Source organism: Podarcis pityusensis, assembly GCF_964106645.2.
Source record: "Podarcis pityusensis genome assembly, chromosome: 3".
Classification (NCBI taxonomy): domain Eukaryota; kingdom Metazoa; phylum Chordata; class Lepidosauria; order Squamata; family Lacertidae; genus Podarcis; species Podarcis pityusensis.
This window is the reverse complement of record NC_138026.1, coordinates 91,061,625-91,089,493: the sequence shown is the minus strand read 5'-3', so window position 1 is coordinate 91,089,493 and position 27,869 is coordinate 91,061,625. Positions and strand designations below refer to the sequence as shown.

The 27,869-nt window shown below is 45.0% G+C and overlaps 1 protein-coding gene across 2 annotated transcripts; it reads right to left on the bottom strand.

Annotated features, from left to right (window-relative positions):
- Positions 1-11: 11 nt before the first annotated feature.
- EHD3 (EH domain containing 3) lies at positions 12-27,869 on the bottom strand. 2 transcript variants are annotated; one of them, XM_080998522.1, is made up of 7 exons: positions 27,012-27,869; positions 19,265-19,441; positions 14,026-14,123; positions 7,536-7,580; positions 5,637-6,049; positions 3,681-3,845; positions 12-2,662 (listed from the first exon to the last, which is right to left on the bottom strand). In XM_080998522.1, the coding sequence occupies exons 1-7, from the start codon at positions 27,236-27,238 to the stop codon at positions 2,135-2,137; spliced, it is 1,653 nt and encodes a 550-aa protein (XP_080854648.1). In that variant the 5' UTR covers positions 27,239-27,869; the 3' UTR covers positions 12-2,134. The 2 variants fall into 2 exon arrangements, with proteins under 2 accessions (XP_080854648.1, XP_080854649.1); XM_080998523.1 differs by lacking the exon at positions 7,536-7,580 and having other exon boundaries at positions 27,012-27,868.

Sequence of the window (27,869 nt, the reverse complement as noted above, 5' to 3'; positions counted from 1 at the left end):
GCAACTGCTAATTTATAGGGCACAGATACAAATTTATTTATCAATTTAAATACAGAGTACATCTCACCAAGGTGGAGAATAAGACTGTGATCAGGATGAATGCATAAACATAAGTCGTGATAAATGCATTGCAATAAGGTTGTTTTTACACACTGAATATTTATTGTTAATTTTTTTATAGTTATATAGCCAACTATCAACACATCTCCCCTGGGTGGCTTACAGGACAAAGCCTAAAATACAATATTGACATACAATGCAATCAATGAAAACAATAAAACGCACCAAATAACTTTCATTTTTGTCAGAGAGAAATACAATCCTTCAACAAACAGCTGGATAAAATAAAAACACAGGCCGCAAAATCAAAGCCCAGGTTTTAGTTGCTTTACAAAGCTAGTTGTTTAAAGTCCCAGGTGAATAAGTTTCACTTGATAATGAAAAGACCACAGAGAAGGGACCAGCAAGAAGGTCCTCTGCTTAGTAGCCCCCACCTCATCTCAATTGGGGAGGCAGGAGCTTTGAAGAGAATCTTGTTTGCCTATAGAATATTAGTGCAGGTATAAAACAAGTTATTTTGTTCTGTCTTCATCCACCTTCTCAGCATCAACAAAACCCACATAGACTCGAACCTCTACCCAGACACCAACTAAATAATGGGGTGGAGAAAAAGGAATGATGTGAAATAAGGCTGAGAAAGAGCAGCAGAAAATACCTTGGCTATTCTGTCTGGACAAGGTTCAGAATACTTATCCTAGAGGCCTGCTGGGTCAGATGAAAGCTCTATGCAATGCAGCATTCAGTACAGTGGCCAACCAGATACCTATGGGAAGCCCACAAGCAACAGCAAGATCACTGTCCTCTGACTGATGTGCAAATGGGTGCTCTGGGGACAGATGTCTTACATGGGCTGAACAGACAATGAAAGAGTAGAGACTTGTCATTTCTGTTGTAACATCAAGATCAGTGATGGAATGTAAACACACTAAATGATATTAGTCCAAAACCATGCTTGACCTTAATTCAAAGAGATGTGAAATGCACTGTCCCGTTTTAGGGATAGGAAATGCCAGGAAGAGCTGCTCCCCTTGTCAAAAACCTTGATCCCTGCCTCTGATCTTGCCATCATTTCCTTGCAAGGGACTCACTTGAACTCCTAACCTCTCACTCTTTCTACCCCATTCTCCCAGCTGCACCGCTGTTCTCAGACTAAAGTCACAGAAGTACAGTGGCACAGACTTACAAACTGGCACCCCGTTAACTAGAAAAGGATTTAAGGCTCTTGATTCGAACCTAACATTTCCAAAGCATTGGAATGATGTGACATTTTCAGTGCAGGTTTCTCACCAAGAACCTATAAGAAAATGCAGGTGCCTAGGGGGGTGATTTTCCCTTGGACTGCTTCTCCAGAGATATTCTGCAGACAAATGTGTACAGTAAGCCTGCAACATACATGCATTTAACCTGTGCACATTCAGTTTTAAGTGGCTGGCAAAACAAAACAAAACAAAAAATTAAAAAGGGCATAGAAAGGGGGCAGGTATCGGGGGGGGGGGTGGCTTTGGCAATTCCACTTGCCATTGAACCCACTGTGTCTTGACTATACATGCTTTTGGCATTCCAGAAAGAAACCCCCTTGTAAATTGTAGGCTTCCTGTACTCAATAAAAAAATTTTAAAAGGCACAACAGACAGGAAGGCTGAACAGAAAGTAAAGACTATTTCACAAAAATACTAGGTATGTTTTAAGCACAACTCCCACCCAGAGTTTTGGGGTCTATCAGGGATTAGAATGCTTTTCTAAAGCATCAGGGATATATGCAACAGGAATTTCAGACATTGCTTGACTGAACAGTGACAGAAACTATCACAAAGCTTTCCAGATCCCAGCCAACTTTGCACCTTCAATCTGTATCAGTTCTTATCAACAAATACATGGAAGCCTGGAAGATACCAGGATAGAGCTAGTTGCATCTCATCATGAGAAAGTACTGGGGCTTTGCTTCACATCAGTTTCCTCTTCACATCTGAAAACAGTTCTAAGCCAAAAGGTGACCTAGCATCACTGCAGGCACAACTTTGGTACATTCCCTTCCCTTCCCTTCCCCGTTCCCCATTTTCTTTCTGGTGGCTTCTCACCCAGCTAGTTTCCTCTTAGATGGGGGGATGAGATGGGATGGGAGGTTCCCAGGAAGCTCATGACCTTCCAGCTTCACTTTTATAAGATGATTCGCCAAAGCAAATTCCTCATCGTCCAGCATCCCATCCTCATCGATATCAGAGAGTTTCCATATCTTGCCCAGCACTGAGTTAGGCAGCTTGGACTTCACCATCTCCCTTTTGGCATTGGCCCCGGTTATTTTCCCATCAACGGGCGATAGCGTGTAGAAGATCTCGTCGTACAGGGGCTTATCTTTGGCCACCACCCAATCGGCGTCATCAATTCCTTCTCCTGCCCCTTCCCCATAGCCATGTCCAAATGGGCCGTGGAGGGTGCCTTCAAAGGCTCCCCCTTTCACCATCTGAGCAGGCCTCCGGGACTCCTCCTGACGTACCAGGACCATGAGCTGAGCGATGTCATTGGTCAGCATATCCTCTACTGCATCCAGCAACTTGGTCTTTAGGGGCTGGAACTTGCTGAAATCCTGAGCTTGGAGCTGTTCCTGAAAAGAATGTCACAAACAGAAAGGGGGGGCGGCGGTGAGGACTGTTTTATTGTTCAGTGTACCATTCAACATAAGAGGAGTGGCTACAACAATCCAGGCAGATCCCCTCTTCATTTGCTATCAGCTGCTTATTGAATACTTTTATATTTCAGTCAGCCGTATGGTGTGTGTTTTAAAATGCTACCGACCTTGGCTTTTTACAGCTTTTGATTCTAACACCGTGATCCTTTCAATTTTGTTTGCCGATCGCTATTTATAGATCTGTGCTCATTTCTATTTTTATATTGCTTCAGTGTTTGCAATCGTCTATTCTGTAAGCCACTGTGAATAACTTTGTGGGAAAATGGAGGAAAAGTAATAAACTAAACCAAGCCTATTGCTATTGTTAGCCTCACACTATATAAATCTGCCTACTTAGAAGACCACCTCATGCATTTGACAAAGTGAGATTTGGCCAGCGAAAGCTTATCCTGCATTGTGTGCGCTGTCTTTTGGGTGCCATGGGGCACTTATGTTTTGACTACGACAGACTAAGATGTCTGTCATTCTGGCTTTTAGAAGCACAGCAGCTCTTCCCCCTCACAATAATATTCTAAATGAAAAACTAGGTTGTCTTTCAGGTTAAAACATTCCTTTTGAACCAAAATGTCCCAACAGAGCAGAGGTTGGTGAAACCAGCCTCCGATGGGGGCACACCAAAATCACCTATCAAACTACGGAGTGTATGACATATCTCTGTGTGGCGATGCGCCACTGTGATCGTGGCAAGCTCAAACATGAAAGTAGCTTCCAGCCCTTCTTGCACTGTGGCTCAAAGGTGATTTTTTTTGGGGGGGGGGTGTGTGTATGTGTGTACATGTGCCAATACAGCTCCTTTCCAAGGGTGCAAGGGACCCTAGGTATGCCTCTGCAACAGACGCAGCAGCAGTGTTCATCTTTGCTCCAAACCTATTCTGTGCAATTGAAATGGAGCAGATTCTGCCATGATTCTTGGATTATTGTTTCTGGCCCTCACCTGCATCTTCTTCAGATTAGGAAAGTCTCCTGGTGAAATCTGATGCTCCTGTACGATTCGTCCATAGATCTCCCTCAAATTGTTCACGAGTTCTTTCTTCTTATTGTCTTTGCCAAACACCGATGGCATTTCCTTCTTAAGTGAGCTAATGATGTACGCATGAACCTAAGGGCATTTCAGAGGGTGGATACATATTTTATGCATTTGCAACAATGGGATCACCAGAACACAGCTAACATAACGTACCCTCCCAACGGATCATCTGCGCTTCATTCTCATTTTTTCTCCCTTCTTTTTCCTTTCCTACAGCATTTCATAGTTACAAATTGCTTTATAGTTTTTCTGCCTCATTCATTCTCACTATGACTCTGAGGGTTGTTTGGGCTGAGAGGCTGTGATGTGCCCATCAAGTATGTATCAACAATCAACAATGACCAACTAGCCAACCAACCATTGTGAGAGCTGCCATGAAATCGTTGATACTGTTGGAGATAGATGTGGTGGTGTGGATTCAAACCTCCATTCTGCTGTGGAAATGCACTGGGTCTATCAGTCACACTTTCTCAGATTCTGAACGTGAAGAAAACCCACCCCATGTAAGATCCCCATGGCAATTTTGTAGGATCACCCAACATCCTGCCTCCGTTTGCGGTACTTCTCTGTGGCTCAGACAGGGATAAACTGCCCTCGAGGATAAAATTGAGGCCCCTGAGATTTCTCACTTTCAAATCTAGAATTTTGCATAGGATCCCAGTCTGATCTGTATTCACTTTTCATTGGGTACTACTACAGCAGTATTATTACTATTGCTACAAGGGAAGACCAATGATTATGAACAGTGGTTCTTTTTCCCCCAGGGTATTAAGTGGCCATTGTGCCTACATTGCTTGTGCATCTCATGCCATGCTTTGAACTGACCTAATCTAGTTACGCCCGGGATCTAGCTCCACTATAAATCCACCCTATGGGCATATTTTGTCATCCACACTTGCGCAATAATGGCATGCAGAGGATTTATAGATTTCGATTTCTGTGCAATTTTGGGACTGATTTCTTCCTTGCTAATTCCTCCATGACGGGGATGAACTTACTGCCAGCCTCCCTATAGAAAACTTCCTTCTGTGTCCAAATACCAAACTACCTCAAGAAATCAAAAAGAATTACAGATCTCAATTTTGACCACATAGGTGGGAAACTGTTTTAACTGCTATAACAAGTCTCTGGATCTTAGACTGAGGCTCATACAACAAAAAATAATATTTAGAATATGCTGGACCCAATTACGTTTGTTTAAAAAAGGGCTATCAAAGGTATCTAACTGTTGGAGATACAATAGAGACAATGCTTCTCTGAAACATATGTTTTTTCACTGTCCTATATTGAAAGATTTTTGGCAGAAGGTAACTGAAACCATCAACAGAACTGTATGGAACAGCCTTACATTTACAGAGCAAAATATCCTCTTGAATTATATACCCAGCACATGGAACCTTACAAAAGGACAATATGAGTGGACTCTCCGTGTCCTTACCACAGCAAAAAGACACATACTGATGAATTGGGAAAATAAAAATGCGGCTCCCTTCTACAATTGGATTGAATACATATAAACTCACAGCATATAAACAACTCACATATAACCGCAGACTTGCCATGGACAAATTCAATGATATTTGGAATCCATTCTTACAATACTGTAATAGGTTAAGATCTGGTGAAGTACAACAACCACCTTGTAAAATATACAGTTTTGGGTTCCCCCCCTCCCCCCTTTGTTTTCCCTTCTGCATGGGTTCTGCTTCTCTTTTTCATTTTCTCTTTTTTGTTTGCGTCTCACCATGTCTGGTGCACATATAGCTATGTACTTTTTGAACTTTCAGTAAAGATGTTTTAAAATAATAATAATAAAAGAAATCAAAAAGTAAAGCCTGGGCAGAGCCACTTGGAGAGACTCACCTTGGCTAGCCGTGCCCGTTTAATGAGATCATTCAGTTTCCGAAGAGCAGCATTGCGGGGCAAACTTTGGATATCTTTGAAGAGGTCTTGCTCCTCTGCCTCAAAAAGCTTGCGGTTATCTGGGATGAGCAACTGGTGTGACCAGAAGGAACCGATATAGACTCTGACTACCTCAGGCGTGTTGACAATCTTCCCCAGAGACCACATGAGAGCGCCATAAACCCTCATAAGCTGTTGGGTCTCGATCTGGTCTGCTTTGTTGAGCACGACCCTCATTTTATCTTCATGGTTCTTCAGGGCTTTGATGACTTCCGAGAACTCGTCCGAGATGTCTAGCTTGTGGGCGTCAAAGAGGAGAATGATGCGGTCCACCCGCTCGGCAAACCACTCAAGGACAGCAGCAAAGTCATAACCTTTTGGGAAAAGAAGACATCCCCATAAGAACAGAGACAAGGCCGTATGGCAGGGGAACCTTCTGCAGTCTGAGGGCCACATTCCTTTCTGAGCAGCTCTCTGGGGGCCACATTCAGTTATTTAATATAATCTTGCAAGGTGGTGGAGATCTGGTAACATGGTTTACAGTTATAATCATAGTTATTCCAACACCTGGGGAAAGATAGGCAAATGGTGGGCTCTAACTGGTCCATCAATTTACTTAGATCATAGAATTGTAGAGTTGGGGGTCATCTAGTCCAACCCTGTGCAATGCAGCAGTCTTTTGCCTAACATGGGGCTCGAACCCATAACCCTGAGATTAAGAGTCTCATGCTCTACTGGCTGAGCTATCCCAGGGTCTTAGCCAAGACCAGAGGCTCTACACTTCTATTTTGGCAGCTAGGCTGAACGGGATAATTTCTCTTCTTTAAGCCCCCTTAACAAACTATTGTTCCACATATACTGTGGATGTGACCATAGCCCAAGGCTACATTTTAAAGGTCCTAGCATCACGTTTTAAATTAGCAGTTAGAAACAAGCTCTCCAGTGCTGTGATAGTAAGAAGCTGCAAGTGAGTTGCTGCTGTTAAAATTATGGCTTTATCTAGGAGTGTGGCACAGCTGTGGCGACAGTTGCCTAGCTTACACTAGGCCAGAAAGCCTGACCATTTCCCCTCACTTCCTGTGAACATACCAGGAAGCCTTAATCTGCACATGCTAGCGTTGCCTCTGTTATGTAAGCCACTCAATATCAGAAGCTAAATTTGGTGAAAAGTCTTTATTTGATTTCATCATTAAATTTATATCCCACCTTCCCTCAAAGGAGCTCAAGGTGGCATACATGGTCCCCCCTCCCCATTTTATCCTCACACAATCCCGTGAGCTAAGTTAAACTAAGAGACGGTGACTGGCCCCAAGGTCACCCAGTCAGCTTCAAGGCTGTGTAGGGATTTGAACTCTGGTCTCCCAGGTTCTAGTCCAATACTCTATCCACTAAGCCACACTGACTCTCTACTTCAACCAAGTCTTGTGACTAAAGTCTCTGCTTTCGTTTAATGCACAATCAAGTTTTCAGATCCCATTAAGGAAAGTATCTCAGCAGGCCAAAATTCTCAAGAGCAATCTAAATGTGTAATTAAGCACGCTTGAATTGTTATTAAACAATCACAGGGTGTTGTGGGGCCAATGAAGTTGAAGAATTCAACCATTTTAGTTAGGCCTGGACCATTTGGTGATTTTACCTTCTAGATCAATCCTACGTTTTCTTTGACTAGACTGAAGCCAAACCCACAATCCCAAATATTTAGTAACAGCAACCCTGTTTAAAAGACCCCCAATGCAGTGCATATGGTGAGGATTAGTTTGCTACATGCCTGAATAGCTCATTGCTCTTTTCAAAGCATTTAGCTTTATGAACAAAATAGCCAAGGCTATAGAAAGCAGGTGGCTGCTCTGATGTAAATACCTCCATATGGGCATCTGTGCAGACTGCTATAACCCATTTCTTTGGCTGGAGGAAAATGAAATCAGACACTTGTTAAATGAAGAAACCTGGACAATGGAAATCTGGATAACAAACAGCCCATCTAGAGGATGCTTGAAGGAATAATGGCCTAAACGAACAGGCCTTGTGTCCCAAAAGGACAACAGCTATTTCCTAGACTCAGAACTGTAGAGTTGGAAGGGACCACAAGAGTCATCTAATCCTGATAAACACTGATTTCTAGTTGAGGGAATATTTGTGCAGAAATTTATAGAAAATATTTTATTTCTGGTTATTTTTTTAACATGGCAAACAAACTCAGGAGAACTGAAAGAAGAAAATGATATAAATCAAATAATATAACAATTACACACATTTACTTTAAGCTTGTAACTTACAATGGACACATTCATAGAAGTTAATTGGTGCAGGTTCCAAACTACTGGGCCTGAGGGGGAAGCATCTCAAGTTTGAATGATCTCCCATTTTGAAAAACATGCCTACACACAGAAATGAAGTATAAGGTTCCAGGTGTTGTTGGACTACAACTCCCATCATCCCCATCTAGCTTGGCCAGTGGTCAAGGATGATGGAAGTTGTAGTCCAGCAACGTCTAAGAGCACCACATTGTCTACCCCGAGTGAGGTTAAGACTCTTTCCCCTCAACAGTGCATGACTCTTCTCTGCGTTGAGGATTTTTCATATTGCGGAAAGCATTCAAAACATGAGCTATTCCCTTCTGCTGCAGTGGTGCAGTAAATTTTACCTAGGAGATGCAGAAAGTCTGTCCCGATTTCCCCTCTGAGATCTGTTTTAAAGCTTTCTAGAACATTCCACATCAGTGATCAAATGAACAGTATTGTAAGGCCGCCATCTTGACTTGTGCATTTTGAAACAAGTCATAAGCTGAAACCAAAAGAACTGCACCTATGTTAATCCGCCTCCTCCAAAATAAGAAGCTGCACCTTTACCTTATGTCAGGGAACTGCCATCGGAAGGAAGGGAAGTGAAAGGGCTCACACAGGTTGGGAGAGACTCAGCAGCTGAAGAGGGAACCAGTAGGGGGAGAGGAGCTGGGCTGAGGGAAAGGGAGCTGGAGGGATGGCTCAGAGACACTTCCAGCGAAAACAGTGGGGAGGTTTCAGGACCTCCTGTAGGGACACCCACTCCTCGCCGGAAACTGTCACGCAGAGAGTCCAGAAGACGTGTTTCCGTTAAGGAGCTTTTATGTTGGAAGCGATTCCGAAAGCAACCACTGTCGGAATCTGCCAGCGACTGACGGAGCCATGTTTAAGGGGCTCCGTTACAGACAGAGGTTTGCAAACTTGACCAAACTCTGAGGGACTAGGATTTTACACACAAGCAGCTCATCGTCCCATCACAGCATTCCGACAGTCTTCGTGAGCAGCTTGTGCAGGAGAAGGCATCATGAGCAACCCAGCCGGAACCGGAGAAGCAGGAGCTGGAGCGGGTCCAAGCCTGGAAGAAAGGTACCGGGTGTTGGAGGTCCAGCTAGCGCTGCAGACGGCGAGGCTTGAGGAGAGGAGGGCTCAGGATGCAGACAAAAAGGGGAAAGACACCCAGCTCGTCAGAAAGGTACCAGGATTGGTGCAGAAGTTTGGGGGGGAGCCCAAAGACTATCATGGCTTTCGGACAGAGATGCAATATGCCCTCAATCTGCAGTTTGATGAATTCCCTGACGAGGAATCAAGAGTGGCTTTCGTGATTGGGCATCTTGAAAAGGGGGCGAGAGACTGGGTTAGACCCCTGATGGCAGCGAATAGTGACGTCCTAAAGGACACGATGAAGTTCTTTCGCGCCATGGATCTGATGTTTTCCAGCGATATTGAACAGGGAGTGGTCCGCAGACAGTTAATGGCTTGCAAACAGGGGAGCCGATCTGTCCGTGAGTACTGGACTGAATTCACCATGTTGATCCATAAATTGGGGTGGGATCTATCGGCGGAACCCATTCAAATGCTTTTTGAAGAAGGGCTTTCTTCGGCTGTGAAAGACGAACTTTCCCGGGCGCCCAGGGCGGAGTCTATGGACCAGCTGACCAAATCAGCGCTGACCATAGGAGCGCGCCAGGAGGCGAGAGCATTGGAGAGGCGGGAAGGGAAGGGGGAACGTTGGAAGGAGTTCCGCATTCCAGACATTCCAGAGCCAACTTTCCCGCCGGCAGAGCCGATGGAAATCGGAACAGCGCGCGCACGCGCAGTTTCAAAGCCCAGTGAGGGGGGAAAGAAGGAGGGAAAAGGCGCCCGGAAATGCTATCTCTGCCAACAGCCAGGTCACTTTGCCAGAGTCTGCCCCCAGAGGAAGGAATGGCAAGGGATGGTAGGAGCTGTGGAGGGAAGAGAGGAAGAAATACCGAAGCAAGTAAAAGCCAACGCCTGGCTGCCACCGTCGGGGCACAGCAGTCAGGCCAAAGAGCAGTGAAAGTGCCCACGCCAGAACCTCCTAAACCCGCCCTAGTGATAGAAGTGGCGCTAGAGCTGCCAAACGGACACCCTCTAAAGATAAAGGCGCTGTTGGACTCAGGCAGCTCCTGCAATTTCATGAGCAAAGAGTTTGCAGCTGAACACCAGATACAGACGATCCCTTTAAGCAACCCCCTGCAGGTGACCACGATCGATGGCAGGGAGCTGTTGGGAGGAGAAGTCAGCTTGCAGACCGTCCCAATGATAATGAAGGTGGCAAGGCACACCGAACTGATAGCGTTTAATGTGGCCACCTTGGGAGGAGCTCCCATTATATTGGGGATGAGCTGGCTAGCGTTACATGATCCGCTGGTGGGCTGGCATCAGAGAGTGGTTTCTTTTGGTTCAGCACATTGCTTAGAACACTGCAAAGAGGGAAAGGGTTTGGCAGGGGCCCAAGCCACCCTAGCAGGGACTGAAGTAACGGAGAACGTGAAGGTACCACGACAATACGCAGATCTCCGCGACGTCTTCAGCGAAAGGGAAGCTGACCAATTACCCCCGCATAGACCCTTTGACTGTCAAATCAATTTACTCCCTGGGGCACAGCTCCCTGTAGGCAAGCTGTACGCCATGTCAGACAGAGAGATGCAGGAGCTAAGAGAGTTCATTGACAAGAACCTGAAGAGAGGGTTCATCAGAGAGTCCAGGGCGGTGGGGGGCAGCCCAGTGTTTTTTGTGGATAAAAAAAACACGAACAAGCCGAGGCTTGTGTGTGACTTCAGGGCCTTAAATGCAGTGTCAGAACCAGTGGCTTTCCCTATGCCCAGGATTGACGACATTTTGACAAGGGTCAGGAAGGGAAAGATTTTTACTAAACTGGACCTAAGGGGGGCGTACAACCTGATACGAATAAGGAAGGGGGATGAATGGAAAACCACCATGTTCACCCCTTTGGGGGCATTTGAATATTTAGTTATGCCCTTCGGCCTACAAGGAGGCTCCGCGTGCTTTCAATCGTTTATGAACCACGTCCTGGGGCCTTTGCTTTACAAGAATTGTGTGGCCTTCTTAGACGACGTGTTGGTGTATTCTGAGAATGAGGAGCAGCATGTGAGAGACGTCAGAGAAGTGTTGAGCAGGCTGCAAGCCAACCAGCTGTGGGTGAAACTGGAGAAGTGTCAGTTTCATACCAAGGAGGTGGAATTCCTGGGGTATCGCCTGTCAGACAAGGGATTGGCCATGGATCCCGGCAAGGTCCAGGCGGTGCTGGAATGGAAAACACCCAAAACAAGGAAGGATGTGCAGAGGTTCCTAGGATTTGGGAACTTCTATCGTAAGTTCATCCGAAACTTTGCCCACCTGACGGCGCCCATTACGGACTGTCTCAGCAGTAAGAAGAAGTTCGTTTGGACTGAGGAGGCGGAGCGAGCATTTGAGGAACTAAAAAGGGCCTTCGCCTCGGAACAACAACTCCTGCATGTGGATTTACAAAAACCGATGAGAGTGGAAACTGACGCATCAGACAGAGCGATTGGGGCGGTGCTTCTGCAGCCAGGGAAGGAGGAGTCAGAGTGGAGACCGTGTGCCTTTTTTTCGCGAAAGCTGAACAAATCCGAGAGGAACTACACGGTGTATGACCGAGAACTACTAGCCATTCATGAGGCGTTCCGGAGATGGAGGCACCTGCTAATTGGCGCACAACATAAGGTGCAAGTGTGCACTGACCACAAGAACCTAGAGTATTGGAGGACGGCACGAGTGCTCAACCAACGGCAAGTGAGATGGGCCCAGGAGTTCTCCAAATTTAACTTTGAGATTTATTACGTGCCAGGCCCAGAGAACATTAGGGCGGACGCTCTCTCACGCAAACCTGAATATTTGGAGGAGGAGGGAGCACCCGAAGAGAGACATGTCATTCCAGAGGACCGCTGGGTGTGTGGGGCGGCATTGGTGGGACAAAGAGAACTGGTAGAGGAAACAGAGAATGATGAATACGCCCAGAATAAGCTCAGAGGTCTTAGGGGTGAGGGAGAGGAACCAGGGGGTTTCGAGGAAAGAAATGGAGCTTTGTATTACAAAGGGGCACTGTATATCCCTGAAGGAGACTTAAGGGGGAGGGTACTCAAGCAGTTGCACGACAGCCCCACGGCGGGGCATTTTGGACAACACAAAACCATGTGGTTGGTCACCAGGGAATTTTGGTGGCCTAAGGTGAGGGAAGATGTACGGGAGTATGTAAGAGGGTGTGAGCAATGCCAGCGAGCCAAAGGGGAGAGGCGGGCACCGGCGGGGCTATTAGAACCCTTACCAACCCCAGAACGACCTTGGGAGGCAGTGTCGATAGATTTTATGACTGATCTGCCGAAGTCCAAGGGGAAAACAGCCATCATGGTGGTGGTAGACCTACTAACAAAGATGTGCCACTTTGTAGCCTGCTCGCATGCAGTCACGGCGGAAGAGACAGCGAAGTTATTTGTAGAACACATTTTTAGGTTGCACGGGGTGCCATTGAGGGTGGTCTCAGACCGAGGAAAACAATTTACTTCCAGGTTCTGGAGGAAGCTCATGAGCTTACTGCAGGTGGAGGTCAACTTTTCGACTGCCCGGCACCCTGAAACCAACGGGCAGGCGGAAAGAGCAAACGGGGTCCTCCAGCAATACCTGAGGTGTTATGTCAATGACAGAGAGAATGACTGGGTAGAAAAGTTGGCGCTGGCGGAATTTGCCTACAACAATGCCGAGAATGTGTCCACAGGGATGAGCCCCTTCTTGGCTAATTATGGGTGTCATCCCAGGGCTTTCCCAGGGGGAGAAGGGGAGAGATGGGGTGTCCCGGCAGCCGAGCATTTTGTAGAAGAAATGGAAGCAATACATCGTCAGCTCCAACTCAACTTAGAAAGGGCGAAGGAAGAATACAAGAGGCAGGCAGACAAGAACCGAAGGGAAGGTGAAACCATAAGGGTGGGAGATAGGGTGTGGCTGTCAACCCAAGGGTTGCCGTTCAAAGGAGGTTGTAAGAAATTAAGACCCAGGAGATTGGGTCCCTTTGAGGTCATTCAACAGGTCAACCCAGTGGCTTTCAGGCTCCGGTTACCCAACCACATGAAACTGCACCCAGTATTTCACAGGTCGTTACTGTCACCGTATGAGGGGGGACGAGAAGGGATGGCCACTCGGGGACCGGTCATAGAAGAAAGGGAATGCAGCAGCCATGTGGCAGAAATCCTCGACGCCAGATGGAAGGGGGATCAGGTGGAGTATTTGGTAGCGTGGGAAGGAGAACCGGAGTCAGAAAACACTTGGGTAATGGCAGAAGATATCAATGACGAGGTATTGATAGAAACGTTCCATCAAAGGTTCCCAAGGAAACCTCAGCCTGTGGAGAGGTTCCGGAGGGAATACTTTGGGACCACCGATGAGGAGGATGAGTTGGAAGGATTCTCGGAATCGGAAGGGGAAGGGGAGATGGACTCTGAGGAGGAGGAGTACTTCGAGACCAGGAACCGCAACAGGTGGAGAGAAGTGTTCGGGACATCGGAAGATGAAGGAAGTTCATTCCGGGGTTTTGCCTCCTCACCGCCAGTAGAGGAGGGGGCGAGAGGGGATGAAGGGGGCCCTGGAGGGGAGGTGGATGTCAGGGAACTGCCATCGGAAGGAAGGGAAGTGAAAGGGCTCACACAGGTTGGGAGAGACTCAGCAGCTGAAGAGGGAACCAGTAGGGGGAGAGGAGCTGGGCTGAGGGAAAGGGAGCTGGAGGGATGGCTCAGAGACACTTCCAGCGAAAACAGTGGGGAGGTTTCAGGACCTCCTGTAGGGACACCCACTCCTCGCCGGAAACTGTCACGCAGAGAGTCCAGAAGACGTGTTTCCGTTAAGGAGCTTTTATGTTGGAAGCGATTCCGAAAGCAACCACTGTCGGAATCTGCCAGCGACTGACGGAGCCATGTTTAAGGGGCTCCGTTACAGACAGAGGTTTGCAAACTTGACCAAACTCTGAGGGACTAGGATTTTACACACAAGCAGCTCATCGTCCCATCACACCTTACCTCGGCTTATTCTTTGTTTCTCCCCTGAAAGGATCCCTGGTGTATCAATAATACTGATACTCTCCAAAACAGGATTTGGCAGCTGAGCACACATAAATCTACGGAGAGAGGTGAAGGGAGGGGAAAAACACAATAAAACGTTACAGCAAGTACAATAATTGGGTGGAGTGGGGAAGATAACAGATTTTAACAATGACTGCTTAGATGCCTACTTTGGCATTTCATGGCATATAAACACACACATACGGTAAATAAATAAAAAACGAGTGTCTACCTGCCAAATATTTTTTGGAAGCTGGACATTTTATATAAGATGCCTGTCAAAATCCAGACAAAACCAAGTGCTTGCTCATTGGGGATCAGCTCTTTATTCACAACCCTACATTTTTGAAGTATGAAACGTCTTCAGGAGGAACAGAATGCTTATTCATGCAAAATGTTGCATGTCAGTCTTCAGATTTATGTGCAAATACAAGGGCAGAAGAGGGTCCACTGGTCCAGGCCCCTGCATCCAGGCAGGAGCTGTCAAAGCTGACAGTCAGAAAAAGAGATCAGTCTATGCCACCCAGATTATAGAATGCTAAGCACGAGTTCCCATTATTTAATGTGCAGAGAAAAAGATAATGAAGATTCTTTAGCAGGTTACCACAATATGAAAATATATCAAGATTTTAAAATTTAGTATGATGATTAAAAAACAACAACCAGAGCTAGAGAAAAAAAAGGTAGGATTTCTGGAATAAGAATCTGGTAAGTGTTTGGGATATGAAGCTTCATATGCACATACTGCTACATTAAAAGATATAAATAGTAGGAGTGACTAGTATAATTTACATCGTGTTTCAAGCACATATGTGTATTTCCAGCGCAATCCTTGGTGAGGTATTCAAGTTCTCCACTCTAGCTATTTGAATCATATTAAACATAAATCTCTTTGCATGAACAAACAAAGCATCTTCTTTCAAAACCCATCTTCCCACATCAAGTGGCATGCAGTCCTGTTCATCGCCTACCTTCATTCTATCACAATTATATGCACCACCCCGATCTATTCATTACTGACGAATCAGCAGAAAACAGTACTAAAATTTCAACACTGAAGCATAACACTATCCTTTGATCGAGGGACGTGGGTGGCGCTGTGGTCTAAACCACTGAGTGTCTTGGGCTTGCCAATCGGAAGGTCGGCGGTCCGAATCCCCGTGACGGAGTGAGCTCACGTTGCTCTTTCCCAGCTCCTGCCAACCTAGCAGTTCGAAAGCATTTGCCAGTGCAAATAGATAGATCGGTACCGCTGTGATGGGAAGGTAAATGGCATTTCCGTGCACTCTGGTTTCCGTCACGGTTCTCCGTGCGTCAGTAGTGGTTTATTCATGCTGGCCACATGACCCGGAAAGCTGTCTGTGGACAAATGCCTGCTCCCTCGTCCTGAAGTGAGATGAGCGCTGCAACCCCAATAGTCGCCTTTGACTGGACTTAACCATCCAGGGGTCCTTTACCTTTACCTTTTATCAGTGTGGTGTAGTGGTTAAGAGTGTGGTGTAGTGGTTAAGAGAAGTAGACCCGTAATCTGGTGAACCGGGTTTGTGTCTCTGCTCCTCCACATGCAGCTGCTGGGGGACCTTGGGCCAGTCACACTTCTTTGAAGTCTCTCAGCCCCACTCACCTCACAGAGTGTTTGTTGTGGGGGAGGAAGGGAAAGGAGAATGTTAGCTGCTTTGAGACTTCTTTGGGTAGTGATAAAGTGGGATATCAAATCGAAACTCTTCTTATCCCTTGATCTGCAGCGGGCTTACTTCAATCATCTTCACAAATTGGTGAAACAGGAACCCGCGGAGGCTACTGTACATTCAGAAGGTAGAACAGATGTGAGAGCGGCTGAGTCACGGGGAAAGGAAAGAGTGCCAATGCATGTCTGAAGGAGCATGTTGCCAGTTTCCATCCTCAACTGGGTGCCCTCCAGCTGCTATTGGACTACAACTCGCAGCAGCCCCAGTCACTGTGCTCAGTGATTATGGATGAAGGAGAGGTGCGAGTCCCACAATCTCTGGTGAGATAGGAGGAGGGCGAGTTATTATTATGATTATGATATATTTATTTTTACCCTACCCTCTCCCCATGACGAGACTAAGGCCAAAAATAAGAACTGCTAGAAACTTTGCGGGGGGGGGGGGGAAGAAACAATCATTAGAAAACAAGTAAGCATTGATAGAATTAAAACTATATATATGTGTGTGTGTTTGTGTGTATGATCTATTACAAACCATATAAATAATTACAATAAAAACAGAATAGCACCAGTTACAGCTACAGCTGCTGCCTGCATCCAAAGGCTTTTGTTCTTCCATTCGGTTCCACTCTGTCAGGCAAGAAGGAACATGAACTTTCAAGAACAACGCGCATAGATTTCTAGGGAACAGGAAAAACATTTTAGCCATTTCTAATCTGGCTGCTTGTTCCGCATACCATACATCTTAAAGAACTGGGTGGGAGGGAACTCGATAAATCATCCAGAATCCACTGTCTGCCAAAGGTTCTTCCTTCTTCCTAAACCACTAGAGTAATGCATATCTCTAGAGTATTCAAGTCATGACTCACATTGTACAGTTTAACCCATTTCCCCAGCAAAGAGCAGGACGAACTGAGTGAGTGGCAGAAACTTTGCAGAATACCAGCTTCATTGCAGCATGGTCATTTGTTGACTTTGACGATAAGAAGAACCAAAGGACCATGTAGACCAGCATCCAGATAGCACAGAATTCTAATTAGCATACTTTTCTCTGTATAAGACTTGTTTTTTTTCTGTAAAAATTATGCTAAAAAGTTGGGGTCGTCTTATACATGGATAGTGCATAGGGTGGATGTTTGATTGGTTGCTGCCGTGGCTGTCAGCGGCTGTTGGGCATGTAATTGGTTGCTGCGTCAATGGTTGGCACTGATTGGCTGATGCTGCGGCAACTGGGCGGGCGATTAGCAGCTTCTGCCGGCGAGGAGACAATAGGTGAAATTTGTGTCACATGCGGGGTGTGCGATTTTTTGGCAACCCCCCCAAAGAAAGCTCAAAAACTCTGGGTAATCTCCCCCCCATTTTCTTAAATTTGAGTCCCCCAAAATAGAGGGTGCCTTATTCATGGGGGTGTCTTATACATGGAAAAGTACGGTAGGTCTGCCTCTCCGTTCGATTCCCATGTTCCCCACCAGAAAGCTGTGTCTACTAGCCCGGGCGCTTAGGGCCACAGTTTCCAATCTCAGTTTGTTGCCTCTCCGCTTTTTAAAAAGATGTTTCGGTTACAAAGAGGTGGAGACCCTGGCAGCAAACATAAGAAGAGTCTTGCTGGATCAGACCAAGACCCATCTGGGCCAGCATCCCATTCTCACAGTGGCCAACCAGATGCCTATGGGAAGCCCGGAAGCAGGACCTCAATGCAGCAGCACTTTCTCCACTTGTGAGCTCCAGAGGCTCCACGGTGGAGGCAGAACATGACCACCACGGCTATTAGCCACATGTTCCCTGCCCTAGAGCACGGTATCTCGCATTGCTCCCAGCAGATCGCAATGCCCAGCTATGGCCTCCTTCGTTTATGTTCATTTCCCACAAAAAAAGTACGCTTTGTCTAAGTTCTTTTCAGAACTACTGAAATAAATGCACCTAAGTTAGTCATATCTGTTAACATCAATATTTCCACTCCAAACAGGACAATCACTCGCTATAACCTATGTGGGGATAGATGGTAAAACAAATTAGTGCAGGCCTGCTCCATTTCAGGAGCAAGATTTATACTTATACATTTTACTTTTTGTTTTTTAAACTTTTATTTATACTTTGCAGATTTATACATTTCACTGATTTTATAATCATTTTAACATTTTAAAACTTGACTTCCTTCCCCCTCTTTCTGTGGTTCCTTAAATTTATTTTTAGTATCTTCTGCATATCCAAACTAGCTTACTCATTTATTTATTTTCTTTAAATATATACTCTTATGTAGCTGCAGGTTATTACAATAATCCTGCCATTGTTTTTATCTGTTTACAATTTATCTGTAAATATTAAATAGACCATTTCCATTCTTTTATAAAAAGTTTGTTATCTTGATTTCTTATTCTTCCAGTAAGTTTTGCCATTTCTGCATATTCCATAAGTTTTTGTATCCATTCTTCCTTTGCTGGGACTTCTTCTTTCCATTTTGAGGCAAGTTACAATCTTGCCGCTGTAGTTGCATACATGAATAAATTTCTATACAATTTAGGTATCTATCCCTAAAATTCCCAAGAGAAAGGCTTCTGTGGTTTTTTTTACAAATGTTATTTTAAACATCCTTTTCATTTCATTGTATATCATTTTCCAATAAGCCTTAACCTTACTACTGATACATTTTATAGCTGTTAGGGGATATTCTGACCCAGGAGGTGCTTCTTGTTGGGTTTTGCCTCCCCTCAAAACAAGTGGCTACTCTCTCTTACAACCATCTTTTCAAAGCTACAAGCTCAGCAAATTGTCCTCTGTAGTCTGCATTGCATAGACAGAACCACATTCCATGTGCATGGCTTGTAGTTCTTTTCTTGTACTGGAGGGCCAGGCTAAATAGTGACAATAGGAATTCCCGCTACTCTGTTATTGTCATTTCTCTCATTCACTTTGGCCTGTGCCTCACTCCTTCAGAATTCTTTAACTACAAAGAGTTTTAAATTAATCTCCAGAACCAAATCACACAGTTTGTTGCAGCTTTCAGCCCCCTCTCTGTTTTTTCTTTTCCTGCTCCCATTTCAATCTCCATTGACAAAAACACAGCAAGATAGCAATTCTGATGCAGCAATTGCATTATGAGACTTGTGCGGCATTTTACCAATAGCGCACACAGTGACATCAATGCTGTTTTGTTTTGTTTTTTGGTTGCTGCCGTATTTAATAATGCATACGAGCTCAGAGGCAAATGAACAGTTAGCTGCAGCAAAGAGCAGACTGTTATATAAACTTTGAAAATCAAACAACTGACTAGTGGGAAACTCCTGCTATATTGGCTCCACACTGAAGACAGGGTTAGGTATTAAATCCAGCAAGAAATTTGGAAGAGGATTTCTGAAGTATACTTAGAAGTAGATAGATTACAGGTTACTTCAGAGACTGGGGTCGCCGGGTACAGATTTTTATCCACAACACCCAAATTTGATCCAATTCAAGCCCAATATCTTTCTGTCATGGCAGTAGCATTGCAAAGCATCTTGATATCATACTAACCTGTTCAAGAAGGCATTGCCAAAGGCATTAAGTTTCCTGAAGGGCTTTTTGGGATCCACTACCAATGCATTTCCAGGAATGATGCCCTCCGTATCGCCCTGCATCACAGCAATGAAGGAGTCAGTTGTAGGTTCTGGCCCAATCCTCATCCCAGGGAAATCTTGTTCAAGAAGGTACCTAGAAATAAACAAGAAGCACAGGATGTGTCATTGGTTCAGCTTAGATGTGGAGATATAGAATGCTCAGAGGCTTGTTAGTGGTTGCAGGTGTGGAGCTAGATTCCTTCAAAATTTTTGGACAGCACCAAATTTGTGATATTAAAACTATTTCATTTTGTTATAGGGTTGCAGGGAGGTGTGTCAATCTGTAGGATATCCGTGGGTCCCTTCCAGGGCTACGATTTTGTATCAAGGGAAACTTAGCATCTAGTAGAAGGGGCTGCGGAACCAGGAAGACCAGTTTCTTTTCCCACCTCACCTGGTTGGATGGAAAATATTAGGCCAAAGGGGGACTGTGTGGGAGACAGGTTTTTGCTGATGCTGGAAGCTGGAGACACAGAGGTTTGCCTTGCTCTGTGCTAGACCCAAAAGTATGACTTGGGGATCTCCCTGGGAACCTAAGGGGGAGGCAAGATCTATCAGATGTTCATACACTCATAGAGTATAAAGGGACACGAGGGTCATCTAGTCCAACCCTCTGCAATGCAGGAATCTTTTGCCCAACATGGGGCTCAAACCCATAACCTTGAGATTAAGAGTCTCCTGTTCTGCCAACTGAGCTATTGTGCTGTGAATCTGCAAAGCCTCTTGTGTTTGAAGAGTCAGGGGAGTTAACTTCCAAAAATAATAAAGCCTTTCAGTATATTTCCTGCCAAAAGACAACCATAAACCACCAATTACACAACACTTTCCCTATCACTCACTTCTGTGTCTTCCTGAAGACACTCAGAGGAGCAGGGTGGGGAATCGCTTATCGTATATAAGCAGTCTCCATACATCACAAGCAAGCATGTGATATATGGAGGCAGGCAGCAACTGCGTGGACAGCCTGTCTGCTGGCTCGAGTCATGAGGCAAACTGAACATGATCATTCTTTTGCAGACAGCAGAAAATCCAGGGGGAGCAGGATGTGGATCCAGACAGCTAGGAATATCACAAAGCAAGCGACAGTCAGATGCAGGCTCTGCCAAACCTCTGGAGAAAGGAAGGCTCGGAGCCACTTCAACAGCAAAGGTTCAGCATCATAGCAAGCCTCCCTAAAAGAACCACCTTCTCCACCCTCAGCAGTTTTTAGCAAGTTAGCAGACTGCTGCCTGGAAGTGCTTTCTATTGTAATCTATTTGACTCCTGGAAGAGGATAGATTCAAAAGAAGCAGGGAGGAAGGTCAGGATAAGAGTCTTTGGAAATCCTAAGGACTGCTCAACTGGAGAAATATCCACACTTATTGCCAGCACCAACCACTTATGCTTTGCATTAATCAGAAGAGGGGTCTGGGAATCTGGTGGTTTGCCTTCTGGACCAACCGAGGTCGGGTCTCCACTGGGAGGGCATCCTCATGCTTTAAGAGCCCTTGGGTTTGAAAGCATCTCTTATTTTTTTGCCAATTTCCCCCCAGCACGTTTGATACAGCCATTCAAAGCAGGCAATGTTAGTCTAATTTCTTGGCAGATGCTAAATAATCCAGAGTCCCATCATCCAATTATCCAGTTTTCCAGATATCCAGAGTCCCTGAGATCATTAGTTCTGTAGGATGCTGTCCCTTCATTCAAATGTTTTCACAAATAAGGGGGAAAGGAACATGTCTCTGAAGACATAACATTCAGTGAGGCACGTAGACTCAAATTTCCAAGAATTTTTTAAAAATTGCTTATTATAAGTAATTTCTTTAACCTATGTGGACATATACAGCCTAAAATCTACAGGTAGAATTCAGCATCACACCATTACAAATATTCTGTTTTTGCAAGGTGGACTTATTTCCCTGTGCTTCTCCTGATCACCCCCAAGCATTTTTTTTGGGGGGGGGGGTATTGCAGGGGAGAAAAGCCCCATTTCACAAACAGAAGTCCTTGCACAGGGTTTCCACAGGGCTGTTTATGTGAATGAATCCTGCTTAATATCATGAAATGAGGATGGTTAGGATATTTGTATTGTTGATGTTAGTTGGCAATGTTTGCATTTTGTTTCCTCTTTGTTATATTTACATTAAAAAAAAAAAATAGTGGGCAGTGATGGATAGATATATAAAAATATTAATGGGGTGATGTGCTCCAGGAAATATGCTGGCTTGACGAAACAGAAGGAGGTGTTGCCACTGCTGCGCTTAGTAACAACTTCTTTTCAAGTTGTTCATTAAGGAAAAGCACTAAATTATGAGAAGATTCAACACTGTCTGGGAGCATCAGAGTTGATTCCACTTCTGCAACGATGGCTATTGCTCTAGAAACCAATGCTCACGGTTCAGTGAGTACCATAAGGTCAGAAGGAAATCTGCATATCTGAACCACTGAGTGGACATGTGCCAGAAGTGGCTAGGCATGGCTCTCCTTACCTCTTGTCCACTGCGTGTCCAAGTGTGTGGAGGGTTGTGTCTTCCCTGCAAATCATGAGTATGACGGCAAAGCATTTCTTTGTGGCATGTACAGTGGTACCTCGGGTTACATACACTTCAGGTAACATATGCTTCAGGTTACAGACTCCGCTAACCCAGAAATAGTGCTTCAGGTTAAGAACTTTGCTTCAGGATGAGAACAGAAATCGTGCTCCGGCGGTGCGGCAGCAGCAGCAGCAAGCCCCATTAGCTAAAGTGGTGCTTCAGGTTAAGAACAGTTTCAGGTTAAGAACGGACCTCCGGAACGAATTAAGTACTTAACCCGAGGTATCACTGTACATAAATGTAACAATTTGTGCAGGCGAATCAGCCCACAGTCAAATTAGCCAGAACACAGTCCAATCTAGACGTGGTGTTGTTGATGTTGTTTGGTCTTGTATAGTTATAGTTCGCAGGGTGTGGGCCACAGCTGGATCAGGACTGTGGTGCGCAGGGTGTGTGGATTTAATCCTTTGCCTCTGCTGCATGCCCAGTGTGAATAATCTCCTCCCCCCCATCCCACTATTTGCAAAGAGCAGAAAGGATTGTGTTTTCAATCAGCAATGGGTGCTTTCTTCCCATAGCAAATAACAGCCCCCACCTGTCTTACACAGTGCTAATCTGGGTCCACACACACGTAATCTCTCTGGAGTGTGTCTCTGTAAGGGGGGGGGGGCGTACACGCAAGGCTGAAATGATGTGAACAGCATCACATCTAGTCTGGCTCTGACTGAGACTTTTCAGAGGAATCTGGTGTTGCATGAAGTACAGAAGAAAAAGGGAGAGCCAGTTAGGTCAAATGGCAGCAAAACCTAGCCAGCAACATTTGCCCAAGGAGAGCCGAGGAAATGGTGCAACAAGAATTCAACAGAACAAGGATTTTATTATATTCAGACTGAGGAAGAAGAGAGACAAGGAAGTTGTTGTGAGCAACAGACTGTGCCAGGACATCAAACAACACACCAGTGAAGCATGATGCATTCACTACTGGTGGAAGAATCACATGCTGGCAAGTTGATATGCTTCTCTGTGTTGCTAAAGAGCAGTGGTGCCTTCTAGATTCAGCCTGGTCAAGTGAAACAGAAGCACCTTGGCAACTTTTTCAGTTAGACTATTGCAGTATGTTCTAGGTGGGGCTGCACTTGAATCAGCTCAGAATCTTCAGCATTAACTTCCCACCAATAGCACCTTAGGCTTATATAGATTGAGCTTGGGTTTGTTGGCTCTCATCCAGTCCATTACTGAGGCTAGGCTGACTGAGAAGTAGACTTGTGTGTCATCAGCATATTGATGGCAACACACTCAAGAACTCCAGGTGACCCCATGCAGCAGTTTCATGTAGATATTAAACAACATAAGGAATAAAATTGAACTCTGTGGAACTCCCTTTTTGAAGACATCATGGGGCCAACCATTATCCCCCCCCCACCACAAACACAACATCCCGAAACCATCCAAGTAGGCCTGGACTCACAGCAGTGGTGACCCCTACTCCCAATTCAGACAGTTTCCACAGAAAGATACCATGGTTGATGGAATCATGAGGCTGAGAAATTGCAGAGAATCTTCTGACATAGGTCATCATAGGGGGCAACCAAGGCAGTTTTTGTGTCAAAACCAGCATGAACCCTGGTACTACTGGTTGATATAGACCTAAAATATCCATCTTGTTCAAGGCTGTCTGGAGTTGATCCACCCACTCAAGGGCAATGTTCAGGAAGGGAAACAAGCAGAACCTATAGTTCTGGGTCTAAAGAGGATTTCTTAAGGAGTAGTATCACTGCTGTAGCTTTCAGGTGGCCTGGGACCAGGGCTTTTTTCAGTCAGAACTCGACAGAACTCAGTTCCAGCACCTCTCAGGTGGGCACCATCACCATTCTAAGAGAACAAGGGAGGTGTTCATGGTGAAAAAAACATCAAGAAAAATAGCACAGCCTGGGACACTTCTCTCAGAGAGATTAATTACCTCCCTGCCAGATGTTATCAGCCATGAGGGCCAAGGGTTGAGAACACACAATGCCTGCATCCATCCAAGAACCTTGACCACAGCCTTCAGTCTTAACAAGGGAAACGCACCAATTAACACCTGACCAGGCAGTACTCTGGACAGCCCTGTGTGAACTTGTTGGTTTAATTTGGCCTGCTCTGTTCACAATTTTTATTGCTGTAGATACTTCACAGGCCAGAACCTGGGCTGGTTTTTGTGGTCATTTCTTCTCTGTTGAGATCTGTAGTTCAATGACAGGTGTGTGTGTCTAGAGATCTCTAACAGCACATTTGCAGCACGTTCTCTAAACTCCAACTCCCAGGATACTTTGAATGAAACCATGACAGCCATATTGGTTTTGTGCTATTTTAAGTTTTATACCATTTTCAGTATTGCAGAGGGTTGGGCAATCCTTTCCAAGTCTACAATTCTAGGGTAGATATGCTCAGGGAAAGGAATGGCACAATGAAAACAAAGCAAAACTTGTGGGTTATATTGAGCCATAGAATTGTAGAGCAAGAGTTTCAACTAAATCATACATAACAGATGGACATCAATTTCAGCTTAAAAATCTCCAAGGAAGAAGAGCACATCACCTCCAAGGTGGAAAGAGTGGTTAAGCTGCAAATAAAAGGAGAAGGGTTTTTAACACAGCCCACATGGGCAGCCAGCACTGCAGTAGTCAGTTTGTGTTTATTTTATTAATAACATTGATATTAGGCAGGTGCCTTGGTTGTACTGCTTTTGACATCTGCTAAAACCCTTTTCTGCTTAAGCGAGCTTACCCAGGCATGCAATTTCATTAGGTGCATTTGTTTTTAAAACCTATTGATTTCATCTATACTTGGATAATTTTATGATGTCTGAAGGATTGTATCCAGCAAAATTGGCCCATTAGTGCAGGGATTTCCACCTGCGCAATAGGACATTTCCTCTCCCCCCATGCACCTCCCCCCCAAAAAAGTGTTCTGGAGAGTTAGGGGAACCCTCAAAACAGACTCAGGGAACATGCGGGGAGAAGAAGTCTAATCACACAGGAAGAAATCCTTGTGTTAATAGGATAACTTTCTTTGGATACAACCCAGTATTTTAAAAGTCTACTTTATGGTTATTTTCAATGGAATAGTTAATACAATTTTTATGTAAGCCACTTGCGATTTCTGTTTTGATTAAGTGGTATAGAAATCTTGCTAAATAAATAAAAAGGAAATTTGTTATGAACGAGGTTAGTGGACTCAAACCAAAGCTATCTTCTTCTTCTTCTTCTTCTTCTTCTTCTTCTTCTTCTTCTTCTTCTTCTTCTTCTTCTATCACTTCTAGCCGAGTAAGCAGGGATGACAATATACAGAGCACTGTGACTCTACTGTCCCTTCTTGCCTTCTCATTCCCCTGCAAACAATATATAAAGGCTACTGCATTTAACTACAGTTTGGATCATGCTCATTAGCAGATAGTAATGCACTTAAATTTCAAAGGAAGGTGCAACTGGAGAGTTCAGCTCCAGCAGGCAGTTTGCACACTTTTGAACTCAGAGAAGACAGCCTGGGGTGAGAAAATGAGTACACAGCAGGAAGGATTTTAAGGGAGAGCTGGCAAAAGAGACCATCTCTTGGATCTGCAAAGAAAACGCAGTTGGATTCCCCTGGAACCAGACAGATATACTCCATTGACCTTAAGCACAGCAGGCCTCTTTTTCCTTTTCAGTTTCCAAACCTGTCTAAGAATACCAAAAACCAGCTTTCCCGGCCATGCCTCTGCAACCTCATCCACCGGTTGTGACGCTGACAGTTTTGTTTGACCCTTCGCCTTGATCTAAAGCAGATAGCTCAAGATGTCGGGAGGAAGGCTGAAGACTACACTGAGGCTCTTCAGCCAATTGTCTTTAGATGCAGCTTAAAGCATTATGGTTTCACGGATAGCCACTAAAGGTTTTTAATCTGTTGGGTCCAAATTTAATCTGGGACTGGATAGCTCAGTTGGTTAGAGCGTGGTGCTGATCATGCCAAGGTTGCTGGTTCACTGCAGGGGATTAGGCTAGAAAGATGATCCTCAGGGTCCCTTCCAACTCTAAACTTCTATGATTTTATATCATGCATCTTTTAATTGCATCTCTAAAGCCCTGCTTAACATTCTGAAGGACTTTAAAGGAGACCATTATGTGCTGCTATTCCGTTTGGAATAAAAGCAGAAGACAGTGATGAAAGATCAACCATGTACAATCCATTTTGGTACTTACCCCCCAGGTAAAACAGTTTCACATCAGAATAAGCTACATTGATAACAAGGAAGACTGCTGCTAACTAAGCTCCAGAGACAGCACAACCTCACTACAGAATAGGAAGGAATGGGTGGGTCTGAAGCAATGACATGGAAGAGCAAAAGAAGTGCCCGTTTGGATCATCTCACCTCTTCCTCACCTTTCCCCTAGACTAAAAAGTCCCAAATGCTGCAACCTTTTCCTCCATCACCTTGATCATCAAGGTGTTGCTCTTTTCTGAACCTTTCCCCCCCCAGTTATATGCAAAAGGTAACAAATGTACAACAGTGAGTTTCTGTCAAAAACAGAATTAGCACAACTTGTTTTCCAGCGGTGATATGATCATTTGAATAGCCTTTCATTCTTGCATGGATTAATTCATTCATGTTTGCATAGAGGTCTTCTACATTTCACCAGACGACTATTTACAGAGCTGCTGGAGGGACTTCCAGACTGCTGCTATTTCCGGGCTAGATTCAGTCACACACCTGCAAATTCAGGTAGTGCAATTATAGTTGATAGGCAGGTCTTGCACAGCAAACCTGCTCCCCCCCCCAAAAAAAAACCTGGACTGTTTGCAATAAGGAAAGTGATGGGAAAAGGCATAGGAAAAGCGTGGGATAACCATTACTTAAACCCAGCACCCTCTAACCTCCCTACAAACAAATCATAATGATTTGTTGCCTGGAAGCTGACATGTGAGATTTTCCTTTGAACCAGTGTTTTTGGAGTCTGATCAAACCACAAGCCGGAAGAATAACAACCTTCAAAGTCACAAGCCAGAAACAAAGAACACAATTAGCAGCTAAATATTTATCCTGAAAGATGAACATAGGGCTATTTCATGCATGCATGCACTTCTAACAATACACCGTAGTGTACACCTGGAAGGTAAAGAGCTGCCATGTTTTACCTTATGAAGGTGGTCTTCCCGGTGGAATACTGCCCAACAAGAAGGACCATAGGCTTGTTGTCAAAGTCCGCATCTTCCAAGGCAGGTGAATGAAAGGCGTGGAATTTGTAGTATTCTTCCAGAGGGAGAAGCTTGGTTTTGTACAGTTTTTTAAGACCTCCACTCACAGTCTGATACACCTCCGGGTCCTTCCTTCGCCCGTCTTCATTACCCAGCCAGCTGAACATTTTTGTAATTTAGCAAGAAATGCTACCAATTGTTCCTGTCCTGTCTGATCTGCATTAAATGGAAGAAGAAGGTCATTAAAAAAATCAAATCAAATAGATAGCTCTCTAGTGGAAATCTCCAAGGTGCAGAGCTAAATCGATTGCCAGTATTCTTTCCTCCTTATCACTTCATTGCTTGGCCTAGGAGCAATTTTATGATTGTTGAAAATAAGCTCAGAAAGGGGGATGCTTTGATAAATCAATTGAGTTCTGAGCTCCAATTTCTGCAGGCTTTCCAGTTGAAGGGCGAGGGCTGATGAGCTAATCTGCAAAGAATAAATTCTTCTGCCGCAGGACCAGCCGGCAGCAATAGCAGCCAGCAGCCTCTCTTGCAAAACAGCAGGCTGTTTAAATGGAAATCGACCGGGAAGCAGGGAGCCCGCCGCTGCAAGTGGAGAGCGACGGCAGCGGCCCTCATCGGTTGCGCAGACTTGTCACCTCCACCTCTGCATTTTTCATAGCTTTATGGCCGCTCTCCCGGAAAGACTTTCTGCTCAGCCGTCAGCAAAAAGTCACCGTAGAGATAGAAAGCTATAGAACGCAGCACCGATGTGGGTGACGGGATCAGCTACACCCAACCCCAGCCTAGCCA

Bases quoted from the DNA above. Each gene is read 5' to 3' on its own strand.
- EHD3 (XM_080998522.1), bottom strand. From the start codon at position 27,238: ATGTTCAGCTGGCTGGGTAATGAAGACGGGCGAAGGAAGGACCCGGAG. The intron at 14,124-19,264 runs GTTAGTATGATA...CTCTCTCCGTAG, and splicing joins GGCAATGCCTTCTTGAACAG to ATTTATGTGTGCTCAGCTGC. The intron at 6,050-7,535 runs GTATTTACATCA...TTTTCCCAAAAG, and splicing joins GCACAGATGCCCATATGGAG to GTTATGACTTTGCTGCTGTC.